The 22,067-nt window shown below is 40.7% G+C and overlaps 1 protein-coding gene across 11 annotated transcripts; it reads right to left on the reverse strand.

The window, feature by feature from the left end:
- Positions 1–3,311: 3,311 nt before the first annotated feature.
- Positions 3,312–13,263, reverse strand: LOC146676982 (TBC1 domain family member 2A-like). 11 transcript variants are annotated; one of them, XM_085417342.1, is made up of 10 exons: positions 13,132–13,263; positions 11,986–12,073; positions 11,108–11,265; positions 10,625–10,682; positions 6,544–9,686; positions 6,240–6,429; positions 6,021–6,141; positions 5,751–5,936; positions 5,005–5,126; positions 3,314–4,675 (listed from the first exon to the last, which is right to left on the reverse strand). In XM_085417342.1, the coding sequence occupies exons 7-10, from the start codon at positions 6,060–6,062 to the stop codon at positions 4,474–4,476; spliced, it is 552 nt and encodes a 183-aa protein (XP_085273468.1). In that variant the 5' UTR covers positions 6,063–6,141; positions 6,240–6,429; positions 6,544–9,686; positions 10,625–10,682; positions 11,108–11,265; positions 11,986–12,073; positions 13,132–13,263; the 3' UTR covers positions 3,314–4,473. The 11 variants fall into 11 exon arrangements, 3 of the variants coding, with proteins under 3 accessions (XP_085273457.1, XP_085273468.1, XP_085273460.1); XM_085417334.1 differs by having other exon boundaries at positions 6,229–6,429; XR_014913118.1 differs by lacking the exons at positions 3,314–4,675; positions 5,005–5,126; positions 5,751–5,936; positions 6,021–6,141 and having other exon boundaries at positions 6,230–6,429; positions 6,544–6,744; positions 7,954–9,686.
- Positions 13,264–22,067: the final 8,804 nt, after the last annotated feature.

Genomic DNA, 22,067 nt, shown 5'->3' on the forward strand with positions numbered 1-22,067 from the left:
CGTGGGAACCCGGTACAGGTAACCCGGGGTTTCCGATGCAAATGGGGGCAGGGGTTGCTGCCCACCAGCTCCAAAGGACACAATATTTTGGACCACAGGTTTGAGGTCCAATAGTGTCTGGCGATCATACCTCAGCAGAGACTTTGTTTCATGAATGACACAAATTAAAAATAACATAAACAGGAACAAACTTGGCAGTGACAGACGAGCAGCCACACACACCGGCGCCATCTTGCCAATCTTCAGTGTGAGGTTTCCCTCAGAAGCATGTAGAACAGGGGTGGGCAATTCCAGATGAAAATGAACAGTCATCCACATCTAAAAGATTTGTAGATTCGAGGGACCGGTATAATACATCTAGTACATCTTTGTTTAAACCTCAGAACACAAAAAGGGAACAAACCATTGTATACAGATTTAAAAGTGCGCAAAGCAACGAACAGTCACCCTCTGAAACAGCTGAGGTTATCACAACCATTGTTTCTGTAAATACACAGGAACAGTCACCCACCTCAAAAAGATTAGTATATTCAAGGGACCAGTGTATCTACTCTGGTCAAAAGAATCCATGCTTCGTACTGATGTCCACAATTCTTTTTTATTCCTCTCACAATCATGGAGCACCGTGAAAACTAGAAACGAGTAAAATAATATCAATAGCACATATGACATCCATCTCAGCCACTTATTTCTTTTCACAAGGTGCACAAGTGCTTAACAAATAACAGCATAATGTTTTTACCGTGTACGCCTTGTAAAACCAGTAGTAGAAAAGTTGTAGGTTCGTGCTCTTGTGGGGGAGACGTATGTTATCCACCACCTCGATAGCTAGCCGAGAGTTCGAGGGTCACTAGAGCCGCCGAGAACGCATGAACTACTTACGGTAGGACGTTTTGCCAAAGTAAGACGTTTTGTCAGAACACCGAGTCCTCAGGAGGATGCAGCCCATGAATTTGGACACGATCTCAGATGCACTTCTGGTGTTGTCATGGCAACCCACACAAACATTTCAGCGTCAGCTACAATGAGGCGGAGCCCTTACTGAGACACTGAGCTCAGGTAGAGTGAAAGACAACATTTTTCTGCATCCAAAACAGCAGCGCTGTTCCTGTGACCTCTAGTAAAGCCTCTACTTGGGAAAAGGGAGTCTTTCATCAAAGCATCCTGCAGAAGTTGAATAAAAATATGCAAATGTTTAAATGATGCAACTTAATGAAGGCTGACAGCAGTTGTACTATTTTACATTGCAGCGAACAGGGGTGACCATTATTTTCAACGTTTTTACAGCATTTTTCACATTGAAAGTGAAATAATATAAATAATGTCTCAATTAAATTGCGTTAATATTTAAAAATACAAAAACTACAGCTTTGTTCACAAGCCAATAAAAATGTACTTGGGCCAGTGGTAAATGAAAATAACACTTATTCAGCACCTGGTTGTTGCGGCTGCATCAGGACACCAGATGTTCAGCCTCCATCCTGTAGGCAGACTTATCCCCGTCTGAGAGGAGTCCAATAATGGTGGTGTCATCTGCAAGCTTAATTAATTTGACAGACTGGTGGTTGGAGGTGCGGCAGTTGGTGTACAGGGAGAAGGGCATAGAAGAAAGAACACAGCCCTGAGGGGAGCTCGTGCTGATGGTCCGGGAGTCCAAGACATTCTTCCCCAGCCTCACTGGTTGCTTCCTGTCCGTCAGGAAGTCAGTGATCCACCGGCAGATGGGATCAGGCACATTCATCTGGGAAAGCAATCCTTGAAGAAGGTCTGAAAGGATGGTGTTGAAGGTAGAGCTGAAGTCCACAAACAGGATCCTAGCATAGATTCTGCAGGACAAAGTGTAGGGCCATGTTGATGGCATCGTCTACAGACCTGTTGGCTCTGTATGCAAACTGCAGGGGGTCCAGGAGGGGGGCCGTGAGGGTCTTAAGATAGGAGAGAACCAGGCGCTCAAAAGACTTCCTGACCAGATGTCAGAGCCACAGGTCTGTAGTCTTTTCGTCCAGTGATCTTTGGCTTCTTGAAAGCTATATATGATATAAAAATTATATAAAAACTGTTAATCAGCAAAAGAAATGATATCATAGTTCTTATAAAGAAAGCCTCTATCAATCAAACACCAGCAGTGTAGCAATGTTGTTCACTTACACTGTATATAAAACACTGATTTTGGCTACATCCAGTTTTTACTGTATTATAAACATTTTTTACCATGAAGAGTAAAGTGTTTGGCATTTTTGTCATTGTTATTGAGCTCAGAGATCAGGCCCAGCCCAGTATCTACCTGGTTATGAGCAAGGAGCTGGAGGTGATAACTCAACAATAACCAGGCCATGCATGCATGCATGGATGGATGCATGGATGGATCAGTTTGTAGGCTGTGTGTGGTCAGCAGCAGGCTGCTGGGTGTGGACCAAGAGGGAAAGCCCAGCATGTGAAACCCATCAGCAGAAGGCCAGAACAAAGGTGCACAGACAAACGCAGCCCAGACACTCAGGCAGGACGAGTAAAATAAATGGCAGCAAACACAGTATGATGTGGTAAAATGTGCTTTCTTTCACAAACAGATAGCACAAACAAGAATCACAAGAATCTCCTTTGTGGTTCTTGTTTTTCTTTTGAGTACATTAATAAAAAGTTGAAATAAAGTGGCAATAAAATTCATGCACTGAAGACCACACGAAACCCTAATTCACCCTACTACCTGTTGCCTTCACATTCCATTTGCATCCCTTGTCCACAGAATCAAAAATGACCCTTCTTCGCTAAAGATCGAACATAAAGCAATTGCATTTTAAATGGAAGCCCATTTTGCATTAAGAAACACTATCAGCAATCAGAAATTGTGTATATCAGAGTTCTCTGTTTTTACTGTCCTGAAAACTGCATTAATTCAGTGGATGCGGTTAGGTTCAAAACAACGTAATATAAGAGGGCAACCAATTCAATCTAAGAGGGATCCAATTTTTATCCATTCATGTACCAGCTACTGGCTTTTTGCTGTTATGTTCTCATATCGCACGAGAGTTTATTTGCCAGGTGTCAGAAGTCTAATAATGAATAAAGTTCAGGATATGCTTAAAAACTCACCTCAGTATAGCCGTCATCAGAAGGAAGTGCGCTTCACTGACTCATCAACTTGTCTCAGGCTTTCCACAAAGTTTCACAGTTGACCTTAAAGTAAGATGCTGCAAGCTTACCTTGCAGTGTATTCCTTTTTAAGGTCTAAAGACCTTAAAGTGCGCTATAGATTGAAGTGATTTGAACTGACAACAGGGCTAATTCAGCACTTCAAGTTAACATCAATAAAAGTTTTAAAATTTATTCTGATTTCCGTTTGTTTTCATTGCCTGTGCTATCTGTTATTTAGTTCAAATTGTGGGTAGATAATGCTGTGCTGTCATGTGACCTGTTCTCTCATGTGTGCCTTTCTCTTGTTTTGTATGTATTTCTCGTTTGTTATTTATTCCTATTTTATTCCTGCAATTGGTATGGAATTCATTTTTTTTTTTAAATTGATCAGTGTTTTGAAATTAGATGTGATGAAGATGTGACCTTAATTTACAAAATCAACATCATGTTGGATTCAATGAGACATGAAACTAGTGCATGAAACAGGTCTCAGTAAATGTTCTCATAGACTGCAATACACTGCCCCCTGCTGGTCATTATAAAGTCTGCAGATGTCATTTGACATGAATGTCATATTTGTGAAACAAAATAAAGGACTCTGTAAAATAAATGAAAATCAAATATTTATATACAGAATATTTATGTACAAATGCTGAAAAAGACATTTGAACAAGATGCACACCCAGTAAAATTTAAAAAAAAAAGAAAAGTCAGTTTTATCATGTGACTATCATGCTGTCATTTCTGCACAATGCACTTTACACCAGATCAAAATAAAACACTGTGAGGTCATTCTAACCGGAAGCCCAGAGAGCTTCGACAATGCAGCACAATGCCCTGAAGCATCAGCATCAAAATACTTCAAGTACCAAAAAGTACTCATTGTGCAGAATGCCCTATTTTTGAATAGCTGGACATTTTAATTACTTTATCACCAGCTGTGACTACAGCTGATAATCAACCATGTTTCATAGGGATGTGACTACATTTAGAAATGTCACGCATTTTTAGGTATAAAGCAAAAGATGCAATGAAATAAATAAGCTATCACATATTAATCCAAATGAATTCACTGAAATACATCTGCACATTTCTGCAGCCTGACTTATTACACACGTGAACACAGTACACATTTGTTTACTGCAAGCTTGTTTCAGAGATGTGATGCAGTTAAATCTGTATGCGTCTGTTTCCTTGTAGTGTTAGTAGAGATGGTGAACCTGACACAATCCTGTGTTTGGTGTGAAGGAAACCAGTTAACAGCCGGTTTAGTAAAATTCTCTTGAACTCATGGAAAACTCATCGTCGTCTCGAAGTGAGCAGCTGAAGCGTCCCGTGTGATCAGAGGTCCTCGTCGTCCTCGCTCACCATGACGTCGAGCTCTTTGTCTTTCCGTACGACGCTCTCGGTGATGACCTCCTTGTGCTGCTCCTCCAGCTCACGCAGCTCCGCCTGCAGGCGCTCCAGGTGGAGCACTCGCCGGTTCCTCAGCAGCCGGCTGGGGAATGGGTTCATGTCGTTGAAGGCGATGCTGGTCAGCTTCCTGCATGGACACACGCAGGTGGAAAGGACTCGATCACCAACACAGAGGAACTGGAAACTGATCAGCTTGAGTGTTTCTGTTTTATGCTGCTTGATACTTCAGGTACTGCAGTTTGAGCAGGAAATACTGGACTGACTGGACCACATGTATCCGAGAGCTGCAGATACTTAAAAATCTTTAAATCGTTGTTACTGTGATCAGGGAAATTTAAACTTCTCACAAAATTTCAGTAAAAAGGGTTTGAAGCTCAAAGATTCAACAGCTACATCCGCTACACTTCTGAGAGTGTAACAGCTCGTAGATTAAGGCGGGTGGAGGCGAGTGCGTACCTGGCATTGGAGACGGTCTTTGTGAAGAAGCGTAGGTACTGGTAGATCTCCACGCTGTCGTGAATCTTCAGGATGTCGTCCTCTTTGTATTTGAACAGAGCCAGAGTGTATCTGAAGATCACCTGCAGCACAGACACGCATTTCATAACAGGACACTCACGCCACACAATTAATTGGAAACTTTGAGGAGGTGAGTCATAAAATTACTCTTTCAGTTGTGGTGCAGTTGGGCCCTTTACTCATTACAGCTCTGATCGATTTCCAATAAGCCACTTGGTTCCTCAGTTGCCAGATAATATTAACTTACTTGGTAGTTGAGCTTTAAGTTTAAATTAAACTTTTGGGTTGGATCTACGTGGCTGAAGCTGTTGTCAGCATTTATCCCTGTGTGGTATATATTTCTGTGTCTGAACTGTGATTTTATTTCCTGAGACAAACGATGTAAAAGCTGTGCTGCATTTGTCACATTGCAGAAACAAGCCCAAAGCCATTGTCCCGCTCATCGTCTGGATTTACGCTGCTTGTGGTAGACTGTGAGGTCGTTACTAGAATGATCTGCTTTCCCACTCCTATTTCATGTCACATGACAGTTCCCCATGCTTAGTAAACAATGTCTTATTACTCCTAAAATGTAAATAAAGACATCTAAAGGTGAAAACAAAATCATTTTTGTTTCCATGGACACTACTGTGGTGCATTCAAGTGTTGTCTGCATTTCTGTCATGGTGTGTTCGGGTGTATGGTACCTTGGTACCCTCATACAGGAAGGCGTCCCACAGAGGCATCAGGATGTCGCTGGGCAGACTCTCCACAAAAACCACCAGGAACCAGTTGAAGGTGACCAGAGAGACGTCAATGTTGTGATCCTCAAAGTGAGATGCCAGGCGAGGAAGCTTCTCCGCCATGAAGTCCTTCAGCACGCGCTGGTCCGCCTGAGCACAAAGACTCACAGAGATCAGCCTCACTGATCACTAAAACAGATCACAGCAGGCAAGCAGGTGAGTGTGTCTGCTGACCTGAGAGGCCACCAGATTCTTGGTGTAGTAGTCCTGAGGCATGATGGCTTCCACCACTGCCACCAGACACCAGAAGGCGTCTTCGTCACTTTGGAGGACCAGCAGAGCGAGGGCCGCTAACCTGTGGACATTGATGGAAGGTGAGGTTCTGCCTGGAAGGCGGGTCCACATAAGAACTCAGATATAAAATTTATACTTTTGTTCTGACCTGTTGAGTACCTGGCAGTAGCCAATGGCAGGGTTATGCCCGGAGAAGGCCAGAAGGATGCGGCGGAGCTGCTGGAGGGCAGGGCTGGAGGGCGGGGCTGGACGGCGAGGAGAAGTGCTGATTGGTCGTCAGGGTTCGGTGAAGGTCCAGCTGGACCTGCCTGGAGGCAGGATTAGGAGCTGTCCGACTCTTCTCACACAGCTGGAAACAGAACAGGATTACTGAGTGCTCGCCAGCATTCCCAACAGGAAGAAGGAGGAGCCACCTGTGCTCAGGTGCGGATAAAGCACTCTCTCTCTCTCTCTACAGCTGTACCTGCTGATAGCGTTGCATGTGGCACTCTTGGCTTGTCAAAGTTCTGGCTCGGACCAAACAGCGCCACACTCTCTGCCGATACTCCCGAGGGACGCCTTCACGCACCAGAATTTTGAGCTCAGGTGAGATGATGAAGTCATCGTCGGACCTGCCTGCAAGGTACTGAGCCCAGCGGCTCAGCAGGGAGTGCTCCAGACCCTCCTACAGAGACAATGATGTATGATATAAAAAGAGGATAACCATTATCTGTTAAGCATTATGTTACAATTTAACATAATGTAAAATTGTAACATTGTAAACATAATGTTACAATTTTACATTATGTTACAGTTTAACATCATATAAAATTGTAACATTATGTTTACAATGTTACAATTTACAAATTGTAACATTGTAAACATAATGTTACAATTTTACATGATGTTAAATTGTAGCTGTTAAGGGTGGTGAGTTAGCGAACCTAGACGCGGACCTCTCGTTTAAGTTGAACAGTGTCTTTATTTACAGTGAAGCCAAAATCAATCCACAGTTATCCACAGTGCAAGTCCCTTCAGTGCTCCTCTCCCCGTCCCCCCTCGTGTGTCCACAAAACTCCCTAGAATCAGTGAAGTGTCCCCTTCCGTCTCTCCGTCTCGATCGCGTCCAGGCTTATTAGGCAGCTCAGAGTGGCAGCACTTACGGGTCGGAGGTAACAATCGCAGCGGAGAAAAAGCGGAGCGAGAGAGGAGAACAAAAAAACACACACACACAGGTCGACCGGTCGGGGCACCGTCCGACTCTGACAGTAACATAATGTAAAATTGTATTATGTTTACAATGTTACAATCCCTACCCTCACCTATGGCCACGAGCTGTGGGTAGTGACCGAAAGAACGAGATCGCGTATACAAGCGGCAGAAATGAGCTTCCTCCGAAGGGTGGCTGGCCTCTCCCTTAGAGATAGGGTGAGAAGTTCGGCCGTCCGGGAGGGGCTCAGAGTAGAGCAGCTGCTGCTCCACATCGAAAGGAGCCAGCTGAGGTGGTTCGGGCATCTGACAAGGATGCCCCCTGGGCGCCTCCTGGGTGAGGTGTTCCAGGCATGTCCCACCGGGAGCAGGCCCCGGGGCAGACCCAGGACACGCTGGAGAGATTATATCTCTCGGCTGGCCTGGGAACGCCTTGGGACGCTTGAGCGGTCAGCAAAAGTCGACTTCCCCCATCACCCACTCATTCACAAAATTTCCCTCGGGCCGTGAACAGGTGATATAGCAATCACTATTACTGACACCACGTGACCCAAAGCTACGCCTATCCACAACATTCCGGCCCCTAATTATTACATTTTTACAGTAATAATTACACATCCAACACCATAACTCACAACACACACTTCATCATATCACAGACACCCAGTGAGACAACATAACATACTCAAAAGTCCACCAAAGTTATTTTCTCATGTCTTCTCTTCTTTTCTTCTGTCTGCACATGGTCAGTCAGTCATAGGCCAGAGGTTACCAGCACTTAGCCTAAATATAGTCAGTCTGATGTACATCTCATAACATTAAAGTCAATTCAAAGTTAGTTATGTCACACTGTGTCAAAAATGTCATAGTCATGGGTCAGAGGCCTCCTGAAGAAGGCATATCTTTGTGATGGGTCTGCACACATGGCTGGTTGGGGTCTTAATCCAGACCTGACGCACAAGCCCCCTTTCATCTGGTGCAGCTCCGGTGACTCTCCCAATGAGCCAAGAACCACGAGGTGCAGAATCATCCACTATAAGGACCACATCTCCAGGAACAAAGTTACGTTTAATCCTTCCCCATTTCTGGCGCTCTAATTCTGTGACTGGGACTCTCTTTGCATATCCTCTAGATATAAGATCTGTCATGAAGGCAGTGTAGTCTTTATGAAAGTCTTTATCTCTGATGAACCTTTTCTTCAAACCTAAGGCTCGTTGCTCAATTGCACAGTTGTCAGGCATTCTTATGTCTCGGTCTTTTAGTGGCAGGGCAATGCTGTAGTGCCAATCCTCCAAAGTCACCATCTTGCTGGCCAATTCCAGGAACTTCAAGTCTTCCTTTGACAGCCCCATCTGTTCATCATTGCTGCTCTCAGGAAAATCCATCTTGAACTGCTGTTTCCATAGCTTGTCCAGTGTGACAGCAGAAACTCTGTTGGCGGTAACTGTTGCCAAACATCCTGGCCTTCCACAGCATTCTCGATTAAGTGGCCCATTCACAGTCCAGCCGAGCACAGTCCTAATGGCAAAGGGTCCATCACCTACACTCCGGATGACCTCCAAAGGTTCTAGAGCTCTGGGCATATTCATGCCAATCAAAAGCTCAACATTGGCCTTAATTTCTGGCAAATGAACATGCTTCAAATGTGGCCAGTCAACCAGGTCCTGTTGATTTGGGATGTTACCAATATCTACAGGCATTTTATGCTGAGTGAAGAGGTTAGGCATATCACAGTACATGTCACTGTCCAATCCAGCAACTTCAAGTTCAGGTACAATGAAACTGTCCACCACTTTCTCCTGTCCCATGGTGCGCAGGAGAATCTTTGTCCTCCTCCCAGCAATATTCAGCTTGTCCATAAGACCCGCTGTACAAAAGGATGCTGAACTCCCTTGGTCCAGAAAGGCATACGTTTCCACTATTCTTTGACCTCTCTTTGATTTTACTTTAACTGGCACAATGGCAAGCTTACAGTCCTGTTCACCGGCCCCAGTAAGACCACTAGTCTGGATCGTAACAGGAATGTTATCTGCCTCATTATTAGGTTTGATTTCATGTACAGTGTAGTGTAAGCATTAAAAGATCATAAAAGGAAACACTAACATTTATGTGAAACTAATTGTAATAAAAAAAATGAACAGGTGCTTTATAGATTTAAAAGAAAGAATCTGAAAACAACACTTTTTTGGTCTGAGTGATCAAAGTAGAAAACAGAACTGATGTTCAAGAACAAACCATAGCTGCACTAATATTACACATCTCCATTGTTGTGGTGAACAGACATGTTGCTTTTAAAACCACATGCAGTGTGTGACCGTGACTGTTCACTGAGACCATGAACGCCACTTCGCTGAAGCCTTCGCCTTCTTCTTCTTCTTCTAAATTGGAAGCAGAAGGAGCACGAGCTGCTTTGATCTACTGAAAGGAAAAAGCAGAATATCTGAGTTGAAACCAGTCAGCTGAAACCAGTAAGACAGGAACAAATTCAATGCAGTGTCTCAGGTGGCTTAGCCTGTTACAACTGTTGATACAAGCTAAATACAGTTAACACACAGTGTCAGGGAGCTCCAGTGTGGGAACTAGTGGCTTTAGGTTTGTAGTCATTTAACTTTCATCCCTTCATTCATTTAATTCAGGAGGAAGAAATGTCAGGTGGGTGCAGGCTGGTTACATGCATTTGGTCCCATGCTGTCTTTAACTTGGTTCACTTTATGGCTGGGCTGTATGTGGGCTTATATCATGTTACTTGGGCAGGAGTTCCTGTCCCCTGTTAGACTTAGAAAGTTTCTCCATAAGTAGAGCTTCTAACTCTTCTAGCACATCTGTGGCTGACAGTTTTTTGGTGGCTCTTTTTACCCCACACTGGTTGTGAGTGTGTAAATAGCCCCACTAGTTATTTTGGGTTGCAGTTAACTTGGGAGGAAGAGGTAGGTCTGCCATGACTAGATGAATAACAATTATCTGGGATACATAAATTTCATAATGCATGCATGTATCTCTATAAACCTGCCTGAGGGCTGCCATTTTTTACATTCAGTTATTTCTTTGTTGAATCTAAATAATGAATGTGTTACAGTTAAACTGACACTGATCAGTGTAAATGGCTCATTGGGACACAGAAACCTTTAAATTAAACCCTATCACCTGATATCGAGTGTCAAACAATATCAAAGCTGTAAAAGCTGTTTACAGTCAGAATTTATAAAACTATGATTGTAAATAAATTCAAACAAGTGAGCTTTTCTCTTTGTGCTGAATATCAACACTGTGATTTCTTAGACTGTAAGCTTTACTTTAGCACAACCAGTTGTAGAAGCTGCCACTCCAAATGTCTTTTGATAACAAGAAAAAAATACCTTTTCAGTCCACGGCCTGAAGTTCTTCTCTGACATCTTCTGCCATCGGCTTTGTCTGCTGGTTTGAAGACAATAAACCACAAAAAGATGATTTAGTCACTTTGTCTGCGTCATGCAGCTCGAATGTGTCGTGTAACGATGTTGAATAGCTGTCGTTATCCCTCTGCTGTGTCAGTAGGATTGTACTGTACAGCATCTCATTGATATGTGAGGAATGCTAATGTAACACGATAACAGACTTACATCATTAAAACATAAAGGGCAGGAGATATTTAGATATTTTTATATTTATATTACATTTTATAGCTGACGGATATTACTAAATAGATAGAATTTACTAAATAGCTGGATGAACATGAAAAATATGACTATAATAACAAATGACCATGAGAGCCAGTAGAATTAATTCAACTGGACACTCAAAAGACGTCCTTAAATGCTCTTTAAGTGGCGGAACAGACGAACAAACAGTTAATCGCTTACTTGAGATGAAATCTGCTCAGCTACTTTGAAAACAGCTTCTAACTGGTTCATCCTTTAACAGGATGACTGCTCAGGGGTAAGGCCATCATGCAGTCCAGCAACCTTTATGGTTCTGCTTTGATTCACCAGGAACTATTAGGGAAACCTTCCAGCGCCTCCTGTGAAAGACACAGGCATAAACACACAAACATTTATTAACATGTTCCACAGTGTTCCAGTTTGATTTTCTCATCCTGTGGACAACAACGTACATGGATGCAGGTTTATTGTTAACTTTTGTAAGGTTTATTTAGTGAACATATCCAGCTGCAGCTCCACTGTGATCCTGAACTGGATAAGCACTTAAGAAAATGTGTCAATAAATGGACATACATCAACTTACTATATTTATCCAAACAGACGGGACCAATAATGCTTCACTGAGTTAGAGACTTTAATGTCTCTTCTATGTAAGAATGTCTCGTGCTGATATACCTGCAAACTTGACAACAAAGGTTTTTCAGACTGCATGTAGCTCTATGTCAGCTCACACATTTACATTTATGTCACACTTATTTCTGCTTTCCCATTTTATAATTATTACTTACATTTTGATTAGATACCTTGAGTTTGTAAATGATCAGATTACATAATTGGAATAAAATGTATCCAATTCAAGGTTGCGGGAGGATGAAGCCTATCCCAGCTGATACAGGACAAAGACAGGCTGCCAGTTTATCGCAGGGCTAACACAATATGTGTAACAGAAAATCCACTTAAATGTTTGATATTTCTTATAATAATCATAATTATGACTATTATTTAAAGGTTTCTTTATAAATACATTTTGATTTTTTATAACCTCTAAAATATAAACCTGAGCTGTTTCAGATTCTGACCTCTGACCTCACTGCAGCTCCCTCTTGGAAGTATGTCTGCTTCTTGTCCCCAGTGTTGACCACCTGCCCTTGATATCACGTACTGTACCTGAGGAACAAAAAAGGACAAACACTTGCCTTCATTTAAGAAGTACATTCATACAGAGGTAATCTATGGAAACACACTAGTTCAACCTTTGGGAGAAATCAGTTCCTGTGAAACATTTCTGTAAATTAACATCATATGGAGAATGAATGAAATGAGTTCTTCCGGTGACTCAGCAGTCAAACACTGACAAATGAAATCTAGTTAAACTATTAAGCATATTTGCTCTTCTGAAATCTGTGTTAAACAACAACAAACATAAATTAGTAACAAAAATACAGCTGAGTAGATATTACAAACCACCAGCAGCCATAATGCTAAATTTTAATCTTCAAATGTTTCTGAGCCGTCTTCAACCTGCTTTTAACACATTAAAGTCCCACAGTCAATGCAGCCTGACTCAATCCTAGATGTTCAGCACACAGAGGTACCGTTTGAAGTTTAGTGTTAACCTGAGTCACTGATCATTTGCAGTATTACAGAGTCTGGCAGTCTTTGCATGATGTCCACGTCACTATAACTTTCTAGCTGACTCTCAGGTGTGCCAGCAGGAAAGAGTAATAATAACCTGCATCCTGAGGTTTGTCATGCAGGATTAAATTTACAGTGGCTTTGTTCACACAGCTAGGATTGTATTTTACACTGACCCTGGGTCAGTATAAGTATCATACAGTTTAAACGAAGCACTGAAACTTGCACATATTTATTACAGATGCACTGAAGCTAATCGAGATATTTGCTGTCAACCTGTGGCTGCGATTAATCACTTTACTGAAAACTTTATTAACTAGTAACTTCATCAGTCATGACAGAAGCTAATATTTCTGTGCTAACATCGTTTAACCAGTAACAGCTTTCCTCCAATATAAGCTAACGTTTACACCGTAACTTTAAGCTAGCACCATAAAGACGGTAAAACACGTAATAATATCTACAAATGCATCTTAAAGCTCTTATATTAGCACTCGGTGTATTACTAACATAACCACATTAACATTACTGACACTCGCTGACTTTTAATAGTCATTCTATAAATGCTGTCCGTTTAAATGGTCCTGTACCTGTACACACTGCATATCCACCGGATTCCAGCCAGAGTGGATTCTGGAGTCTTCCACGCTCCTGTTAGTGATCCTCCATCTGGATGGATGAGAACAACCTTCTGAACAATCTAGCAGGTCCCCTTGGGGGGCACATCTCCCCACCCCCCAAGCGAGGGCCGTGGCACTGAAACTGCCGGCTGAGAGAAGGCTTGAAAAAAAAGGACATTTATCATTTCTTCTTCGGCCACCTTTTTTTCTCATCGTTTTTCCAAAGTACACATTAAGCTTCTTCTGCAATAACACACTAATTACACATGCAAACCTACCTACTTCTTTCTTCATCATAAACAATTACACTTTCTGTAAAGTGCTTTCAATAAAACAGAAAAGAAAAGTGTGTTTTGTTTTGTTTTTTTATTCAAGATCTGTTCACATGTACTTAGCAAAGGTGAGTACACAGCATGAGGAAAGCCAAAAGCAAAGAGAGCGTATGAAGGTAATATTGAAGTAGGCTTCGTTTTGAAGTGGTGAAAGGCAAAGGCATGAGTGTAAGGTAATAAGGGGTAATGAGAGAGATGAGGAGCGGGCGGAGGACTTGGCTCGAGCAGGAAAAAGCAAAAAGGAAATGCGAGTGCGTTTCCCCGCCCCCCGCGCAGGGCCGTGGCAGTGAGTTCGTGGGGGGTTCGAACTGGCGGAGCTCTGTAGCAGAGTCCCCGCCACATGTCATAAGCCAAATGACCGGCTAAGGGAATACTTAAAAAAAAGGACATTTATCTTTTCTTCTTCGGCCACCTTTTTTTCCCATTGTTTTTGCAAACTACACATTAAGCTTCTTCTGCAATAACACACTAATTACACATGCAAACCTACCTACTTCTTTCTTCATTACAAACAATTACACTTTCTGTAAAGTGCTTTCAATAAAACACAAAACAAAAGTAGCTTTTCTTTTCTTTTCTTTTTTTTATTCAACATCTCTTGATTGTGATTTTCGGGTAATAAAAGCTAATAAGAGAGATGTAGAGCGGGCGGAGGACTTGGCGAGAGCAGGAAAAAGCAAAAAGGAAACGCCAGTGCATGTCTCCCCGCCCCCCAAGCAAGGGCCGTGGCACTGAAACGGCTGGCCAGAGAAGGCTTGAAAAAAAAGGACATTTATCTTTTCTTCTTCAGCCAGCTTTTTCCCCCATTGTTTTTCCAAAGTACACATTAAGCTTCTTCTGCAGCATTATCACACACTAATTACACATGGAAACCTACCTACTTCTTTCTTCATTACAAACAATTACACTTTCTGTAAAGTGCTTTCAATAAAACAGAAAAGAAAAGTGTGTTTTGTTTTGTTTTTTTTATTCAAGATCTGTTCACATGTACTTAGCAAAGGTGAGTACACAGCGTGTTGGGTCTGGGCCTCTTTGCTTAGGCTGCTGCCCCCGCGACCCGGCCTCGGATAAAGCGGATGAAGATGCATGGATAGATGGACTGATGTTCCAATTGTAACATTATGTTTACAATGTTACAATTTCACATTATGTTAAATTGCAACATAATGTAAAATTGTAACGTTAAGTTTACAATGTTACGATTTTACATCATGTTACAATTTAATATAATGTAAAATCATAACATTAAGTTTACAATGTTACAATTGTAAATATAATTTACCCAATTAATTCTGTCATAACAGAAGTATGACTTCTCTGTGTTATTAATCCGTATTAATATCATAGGGAGATTAATATCCCTACAATATTAAGCATCAGACTTTATCAAATTTTCTAAAAACTTTTTTTGTTGGATAGTGTAGCGCAGCTGGATAGTGTAGTGGTAATACTACACATCTTTGGAGTCGCACGTTCGATTCCCACCAAGTATCCAGTAAGGGTCCTGGCTAGACCCCTCATGCTAACCAAAAATCCCTGGAATGGTGCGGCTACGTCTGCAGTCTCTCCGCTTGAATTTAGAGCTTGCTTGTTTGTTAAATGTATTATTTACTGTTTTTAGTTTACTCCATGACGGGGCTGGATATCGGGCGTCCTGCACCACCCATCCGGTCTGGAGCATAGCGAAACCATTTCTGCACTGTTTGAACGAAGGTGAACTCAGAAACTGCCCCCACCTGCTGAGTCAGGCCATCTAAGACAACAAAAAACCCCAAAAACAAACAAACAAAAAAACAGTAAAAAAGAGGGGTTCAATTAGAGTTCAAATATGAATAACCTCTCGCCAAAAGTCTTTAACAGCTAGAAAGCTGGCAAACTACTAAGCTGATCAACATGAAAGGCACAAGGTGGAAATCAGCAAACTGCTGCCTCACTTTGTTCACCTGTGCTCTATATTTCATGGTCCGGTTGGCTGCAGGACCAAACATTTGGCCTTACACCTTATTTCTTTATGTTTTGCTTCCAAGGTGCCAGACTTGTAGGTAACTTTTTACACTGACATGACCTCAGCAATAGTTTCCAGTCTTTCAACTTCCTTGGGCTTTGGCTGCTTTTTTACTCATTTTCAGTCCAGTCCTTCTACCTGACCATTTTCAGAGAACTCTAAGGAGCTTGGGGGAAAAAAGCAACCGGACTTCTTTAACTTTTTTGAAGACGTTTCGCTTCTCATCCCAGAAGCTTTTTCAGTTCACTGAAGCCTCATAAGAAAGTGACACAATGACATTTAGATAATAAAACTCGCCAAAAATGCACCTTAAGAACACTGTCTCTTTAAATACCCTCTTTTGCTTGGTCTGCTCCTTATTTTTTCTCATTTTTTCTTACTTTGGAGGACCAGCAGAGCGAGGGCCGCTAACCTGTGGACATTCATGGAAGGTGACGTTGTGTCTGGAAGGCGGGTCCACATAAGAACTCAGATATAATATTTATATTTTTGTTCTAACCTGTTGAGTCCCTGGCAGCAGCCAATGGCAAGGTTGTGCCAGCCAGCAGGATGCTGCTGAAGGGCGGGGCTGGAGTCTGAAAGTAAGAGCTCGTTTAGACTCTATTCTGTGAACAGGCTTGCTCCCACGAATATGTGAATTCATCTGTAAAAGAGTTTAACTCTAATGCACCTGTTCCTCCTGCTCCCTGCTGCAGGGCGGCCTGTTGGACTACGAATGTCAGTGCGGAGCTAAGAAGATCAAAGAGGAGCTGTTGTTCTTGAACCTGCCAAAGTGAGTAACCTCAAATCGGTCCCCAAAGGCCTCAAACCACCACAGTTCAGTCGGTGTCAGTTTTGTTCATGTCATGTCCTCCTTGCGTCTTCCTTTGAGCCTCTCCTCTTTGTCTGATCTCTTTCAGTGTGCTGATCCTCCAGCTGAAGTGGTTTACGTTCACTCCATCATTCACCGTGGAGAAGAAGAACAGCCCCATTGTTCTGACACAGCAGCTGGTGATCAGCCAGGACACAGCCTTTACTGAAGAGGTAAGGGAAAAGGCACACCGTTCATTTCAAGTATGGATGGAGCCCATTTCTAAGCTAACGGGTGGTGCCGCTGCCCTCTCCCAGTAAACTGCTCGCTATTTGTTGGTCAGCGTGATCAGTCGTTTGGGCTCCTCAGCTTACAGCGGTGAGTGGGTGCTTTCAGACACATGTGCTGAATGCAGGTCAGCTTTGAAAGTTTATGAGACGTTAATAAGTGCGCCTTCTCCTCTCAGGACATTACGTCTGTGACGGCGTTCACCAGATGAGCGGAAGAGACGACGTCACAGACAGCCGGCTCACGTACGATGACGAGTTGGTCTGCCAGACCACGTGTGAGTCTGTGTGTGAGCAGCGGCAGAGAACAGCTTACCTGCTATTCTATAAAAGACAGGTGACGTCTCCCAGCAAACAGTCAGCATGTCTGTGCAAATATTCAGTGTAACTTGTAGAAAAACCCTCACACTCAGTTTATTTGTGTTTTTCTTTTTCTATTTCTTACTTTCTTTGCCGCACTAGAAAGGCAGCAGAGTCGGGACTCAGATCTGCAGCAACACCTTCATTGTTATTGTTATTATTGTTGTTAGTACTGTTGTTGTTATGATTGATATTGTTACTGTTATGATCAGTTTTATTATTATTATCATTATTAATTTTTTAATACATTTGTTTATCTTTATTATTATTAGTAGTAATGTTGTTGTTTATGTTGTTATTGTTATTATTATTACTGGTATTTTTGACATTATTATTATTATTTTGTTGTTATTGTCATTATTAGTAGAAGTAGTATTAGTTATATCATTTTTATATCAGCCTGGAGTGAACAACATGAAAGCATGGATCCATCCTCCCTCACATTCACAATTCAGGCTGCTGGTGTAATCGTGCAGGGGATATTTTCCTGGTACACTTTGGGACCTTTAAATGCTACAGTCTGAGTATTGTTATGACCACAGTGTACCCTCTTCTGATGGCTGAAAGTAAAAGGGGGTCCAGTACCGGTTCCGGTACCAGGCCTACTGACAATTTAACATAATGTAAAATGGTAACATCGTAAACATAATGTTACCATTTAACATAATGTAAAATGGTAACATTGTAAACAGAATGTTACCATTTAACACAATGTGAAATGGTAACATTGTAAACAGAATGTTACCATTTAACACAATGTAAAATGGTAACATTGTAAACAGAATGTTACCATTTAACACAATGTAAAATGGTAACATTGTAAACAGAATGTTACCATTTAACATAATGTGAAATGGTAACATTGTAAACAGAATGTTGCCATTTAACATTATGTTAAATATAACTAACGGATTTACTTTACCAAATGGACCATCCCGGCCTTGCCGTATTGGTCTATTTGATTCACCTTTGTTTTTCTTGTTTATTTTATTTTCACTTGCTACACATAGGACAGACATGACTGGGGGAAAGAAAGGGGAGAAAGAAAGAGGGAAAGAAAAACAGCAGGGAAGAGGAATGGTGATAAAGGGCAAAAAACAAAAACCAACAAAACAAACAGACAAAAAATATATATATCAGTCACTTCAACTCAAAGAAGTCCAGACGCTTTTCTTTCCAAGCTCCTTTGACTGACTGTTAGGACAACTTATTTATTGCAAGCATGCAGTACAAGAATAACTCGATGTTTCTGACTTTGCATTACGAATTGTTTACCCACTGACAAACATTTCAAATGAAATTAAATTAAAAAACAATTTGTGGTAACCTGATTTTAATTCAAAAAGAATCATTAACAACACTTCTTGTAATGGTGTCAAAATCAGCCCAACTTTTATTTTCAAATGCAAAAAGTAAAAGAAAATGAGCCAACATACTGGACACATATAATTGTCAATATAATTGTTTATAAACAATTATACTGTCATCATTGTTACAGATATGGAAACTTTATTAACAATTTGTCCAAGTAAAAAAATGCCCTGCTAATTGTTGGGGTTTTCTCTCCTCTAGCCCTTTCCTTTAAGCTCTTCTTTACATCCCCCCACCCCCACCTTTTCTTTTTTCTTAATAATATAACAATAAAAACAATTGGCTGCATTTTAAATGTGTCAGATCAATGTCTTTATTCAAGAATACAAGAAATGGTAATAGCTGCATGTGTGTTTGTGTGTGTGCATAATATGCATACTTTACTTGTTGGATCCAAATCCCACAAGGAATAAAATAAAACAAGAAGACAAACTATCCTTTCAAAAAAACAGAGATTGTGGATGCATCTGGCTTTCATAACTGGATGCAGGATAATACTTAGGCACTGGAAGTCATCCAGCCCCTGTTCTCTCAGGGAATGGACTGATCAAATGTCTAAGATGGCATCATATGAACGGGTTATGTACAGAATTAAGGGGAGAGAAGACATTTTTGAGCAGGTCTGGGGTCCTTTTTTGGTGTACATCGACAATGTCTCCTAGATATTATGATAAATGTTCTTTTGGGGGGGGGGGGGGGGGGGGGGGTTTCATGTGTCATTGGTATTTTTGTTGTTGTCTTTTTTTTTTTTTTTTTTTTTTTTTACTTTGAAAGTCAGTAGAGGGAAGAAATTGTCTTAATGTCATCAGTGGTCAAGGTTATGTTTTGTTTTTAGGCACCTGGGTGTTTTGCCCCCATTACTTTTGTTTTTGCTGATGTTTCCCAGGAGGCGGTATATCATTTTGTTTCTCCTGGGTTTTTTTTTTGCTTTGTTTTTTTGTTTGTTTGTTTGTTTGTTTGTTTGTTTGTTTGTTTGTTTGTTTGTTTGTCTGTTTGTCTTAGTTACTGTTAGTCCTTATTTGTTGGTTGTTGTTAAGAAACGGACAGAGAACTGACAGTATGATTATTCCAGTTGTATATTTGTTAACGTTTCTGTCCATCCAAAATATGAATAAAAAAAAACCAAAAAAAAAAAACAAGAAGACAAACAAAATTTGTTGGTCAGCGTGATCAGTCGTTTGGGCTCCTCAGCTTACAGCGGTGAGTGGGTGCTTTCAGACACATGTGCTGAATGCAGGTCAGCTTTGAAAGTTTATGAGACGTTAATAAGTGCGCCTTCTCCTCTCAGGACATTACGTCTGTGACGGCGTTCACCAGATGAGCGGAAGAGACGACGTCACAGACAGCCGGCTCACGTACGATGACGAGTTGGTCTGCCAGACCACGTGTGAGTCTGTGTGTGAGCAGCGGCAGAGAACAGCTTACCTGCTATTCTATAAAAGACAGGTGACGTCTCCCAGCAAACAGTCAGCATGTCTGTGCAAATATTCAGTGTAACTTGTAGAAAAACCCTCACACTCAGTTTATTTGTGTTTTTCTTTTTCTATTTCTTACTTTCTTTGCCGCACTAGAAAGGCAGCAGAGTCGGGACTCAGATCTGCAGCAACACCTTCATTGTTATTGTTATTATTGTTGTTAGTACTGTTGTTGTTATGATTGATATTGTTACTGTTATGATCAGTTTTATTATTATTATCATTATTAATTTTTTAATACATTTGTTTATCTTTATTATTATTAGTAGTAATGTTGTTGTTTATGTTGTTATTGTTATTATTATTACTGGTATTTTTGACATTATTATTATTATTTTGTTGTTATTGTCATTATTAGTAGAAGTAGTATTAGTTATATCATTTTTATATCAGCCTGGAGTGAACAACATGAAAGCATGGATCCATCCTCCCTCACATTCACAATTCAGGCTGCTGGTGTAATCGTGCAGGGGATATTTTCCTGGTACACTTTGGGACCTTTAAATGCTACAGTCTGAGTATTGTTATGACCACAGTGTACCCTCTTCTGATGGCTGAAAGTAAAAGGGGGTCCAGTACCGGTTCCGGTACCAGGCCTACTGACAATTTAACATAATGTAAAATGGTAACATTGTAAACAGAATGTTACCATTTAACACAATGTGAAATGGTAACATTGTAAACAGAATGTTACCATTTAACACAATGTAAAATGGTAACATTGTAAACAGAATGTTACCATTTAACACAATGTAAAATGGTAACATTGTAAACAGAATGTTACCATTTAACATAATGTGAAATGGTAACATTGTAAACAGAATGTTGCCATTTAACATTATGTTAAATATAACTAACGGATTTACTTTACCAAATGGACCATCCCGGCCTTGCCGTATTGGTCTATTTGATTCACCTTTGTTTTTCTTGTTTATTTTATTTTCACTTGCTACACATAGGACAGACATGACTGGGGGAAAGAAAGGGGAGAAAGAAAGAGGGAAAGAAAAACAGCAGGGAAGAGGAATGGTGATAAAGGGCAAAAAACAAAAACCAACAAAACAAACAGACAAAAAATATATATATCAGTCACTTCAACTCAAAGAAGTCCAGACGCTTTTCTTTCCAAGCTCCTTTGACTGACTGTTAGGACAACTTATTTATTGCAAGCATGCAGTACAAGAATAACTCGATGTTTCTGACTTTGCATTACGAATTGTTTACCCACTGACAAACATTTCAAATGAAATTAAATTAAAAAACAATTTGTGGTAACCTGATTTTAATTCAAAAAGAATCATTAACAACACTTCTTGTAATGGTGTCAAAATCAGCCCAACTTTTATTTTCAAATGCAAAAAGTAAAAGAAAATGAGCCAACATACTGGACACATATAATTGTCAATATAATTGTTTATAAACAATTATACTGTCATCATTGTTACAGATATGGAAACTTTATTAACAATTTGTCCAAGTAAAAAAATGCCCTGCTAATTGTTGGGGTTTTCTCTCCTCTAGCCCTTTCCTTTAAGCTCTTCTTTACATCCCCCCACCCCCACCTTTTCTTTTTTCTTAATAATATAACAATAAAAACAATTGGCTGCATTTTAAATGTGTCAGATCAATGTCTTTATTCAAGAATACAAGAAATGGTAATAGCTGCATGTGTGTTTGTGTGTGTGCATAATATGCATACTTTACTTGTTGGATCCAAATCCCACAAGGAATAAAATAAAACAAGAAGACAAACTATCCTTTCAAAAAAACAGAGATTGTGGATGCATCTGGCTTTCATAACTGGATGCAGGATAATACTTAGGCACTGGAAGTCATCCAGCCCCTGTTCTCTCAGGGAATGGACTGATCAAATGTCTAAGATGGCATCATATGAACGGGTTATGTACAGAATTAAGGGGAGAGAAGACATTTTTGAGCAGGTCTGGGGTCCTTTTTTGGTGTACATCGACAATGTCTCCTAGATATTATGATAAATGTTCTTTTGGGGGGGGGGGGGGGGGGGGTTTCATGTGTCATTGGTATTTTTGTTGTTGTCTTTTTTTTTTTTTTTTTTTTTTTTACTTTGAAAGTCAGTAGAGGGAAGAAATTGTCTTAATGTCATCAGTGGTCAAGGTTATGTTTTGTTTTTAGGCACCTGGGTGTTTTGCCCCCATTACTTTTGTTTTTGCTGATGTTTCCCAGGAGGCGGTATATCATTTTGTTTCTCCTGGGTTTTTTTTTTGCTTTGTTTTTTTGTTTGTTTGTTTGTTTGTTTGTTTGTTTGTT

The sequence above is a fragment of the Rhamphochromis longiceps genome, linkage group LG2 (genome assembly GCF_057381845.1).
Source record: "Rhamphochromis longiceps isolate RC_006_pf linkage group LG2, R_longiceps_female_GT1.1, whole genome shotgun sequence".
Taxonomy (NCBI): Eukaryota; Metazoa; Chordata; class Actinopteri; order Cichliformes; family Cichlidae; genus Rhamphochromis; species Rhamphochromis longiceps.

Excerpts from the sequence above, each read along its gene's own strand:
- LOC146676982 (XM_085417331.1), bottom strand. The coding sequence starts at position 6,191 with ATGTGGACCCGCCTTCCAGGCAGAACCTCACCTTCCATCAATGTCCAC. Across the intron at positions 5,127-5,750 it reads TCCTGTATGAGGGTACCAAG|GTGATCTTCAGATACACTCT; the intron begins GTACCATACACC and ends TCTGTGCTGCAG. Across the intron at positions 4,676-5,004 it reads AAGACCGTCTCCAATGCCAG|GAAGCTGACCAGCATCGCCT; the intron begins GTACGCACTCGC and ends GTGTCCATGCAG.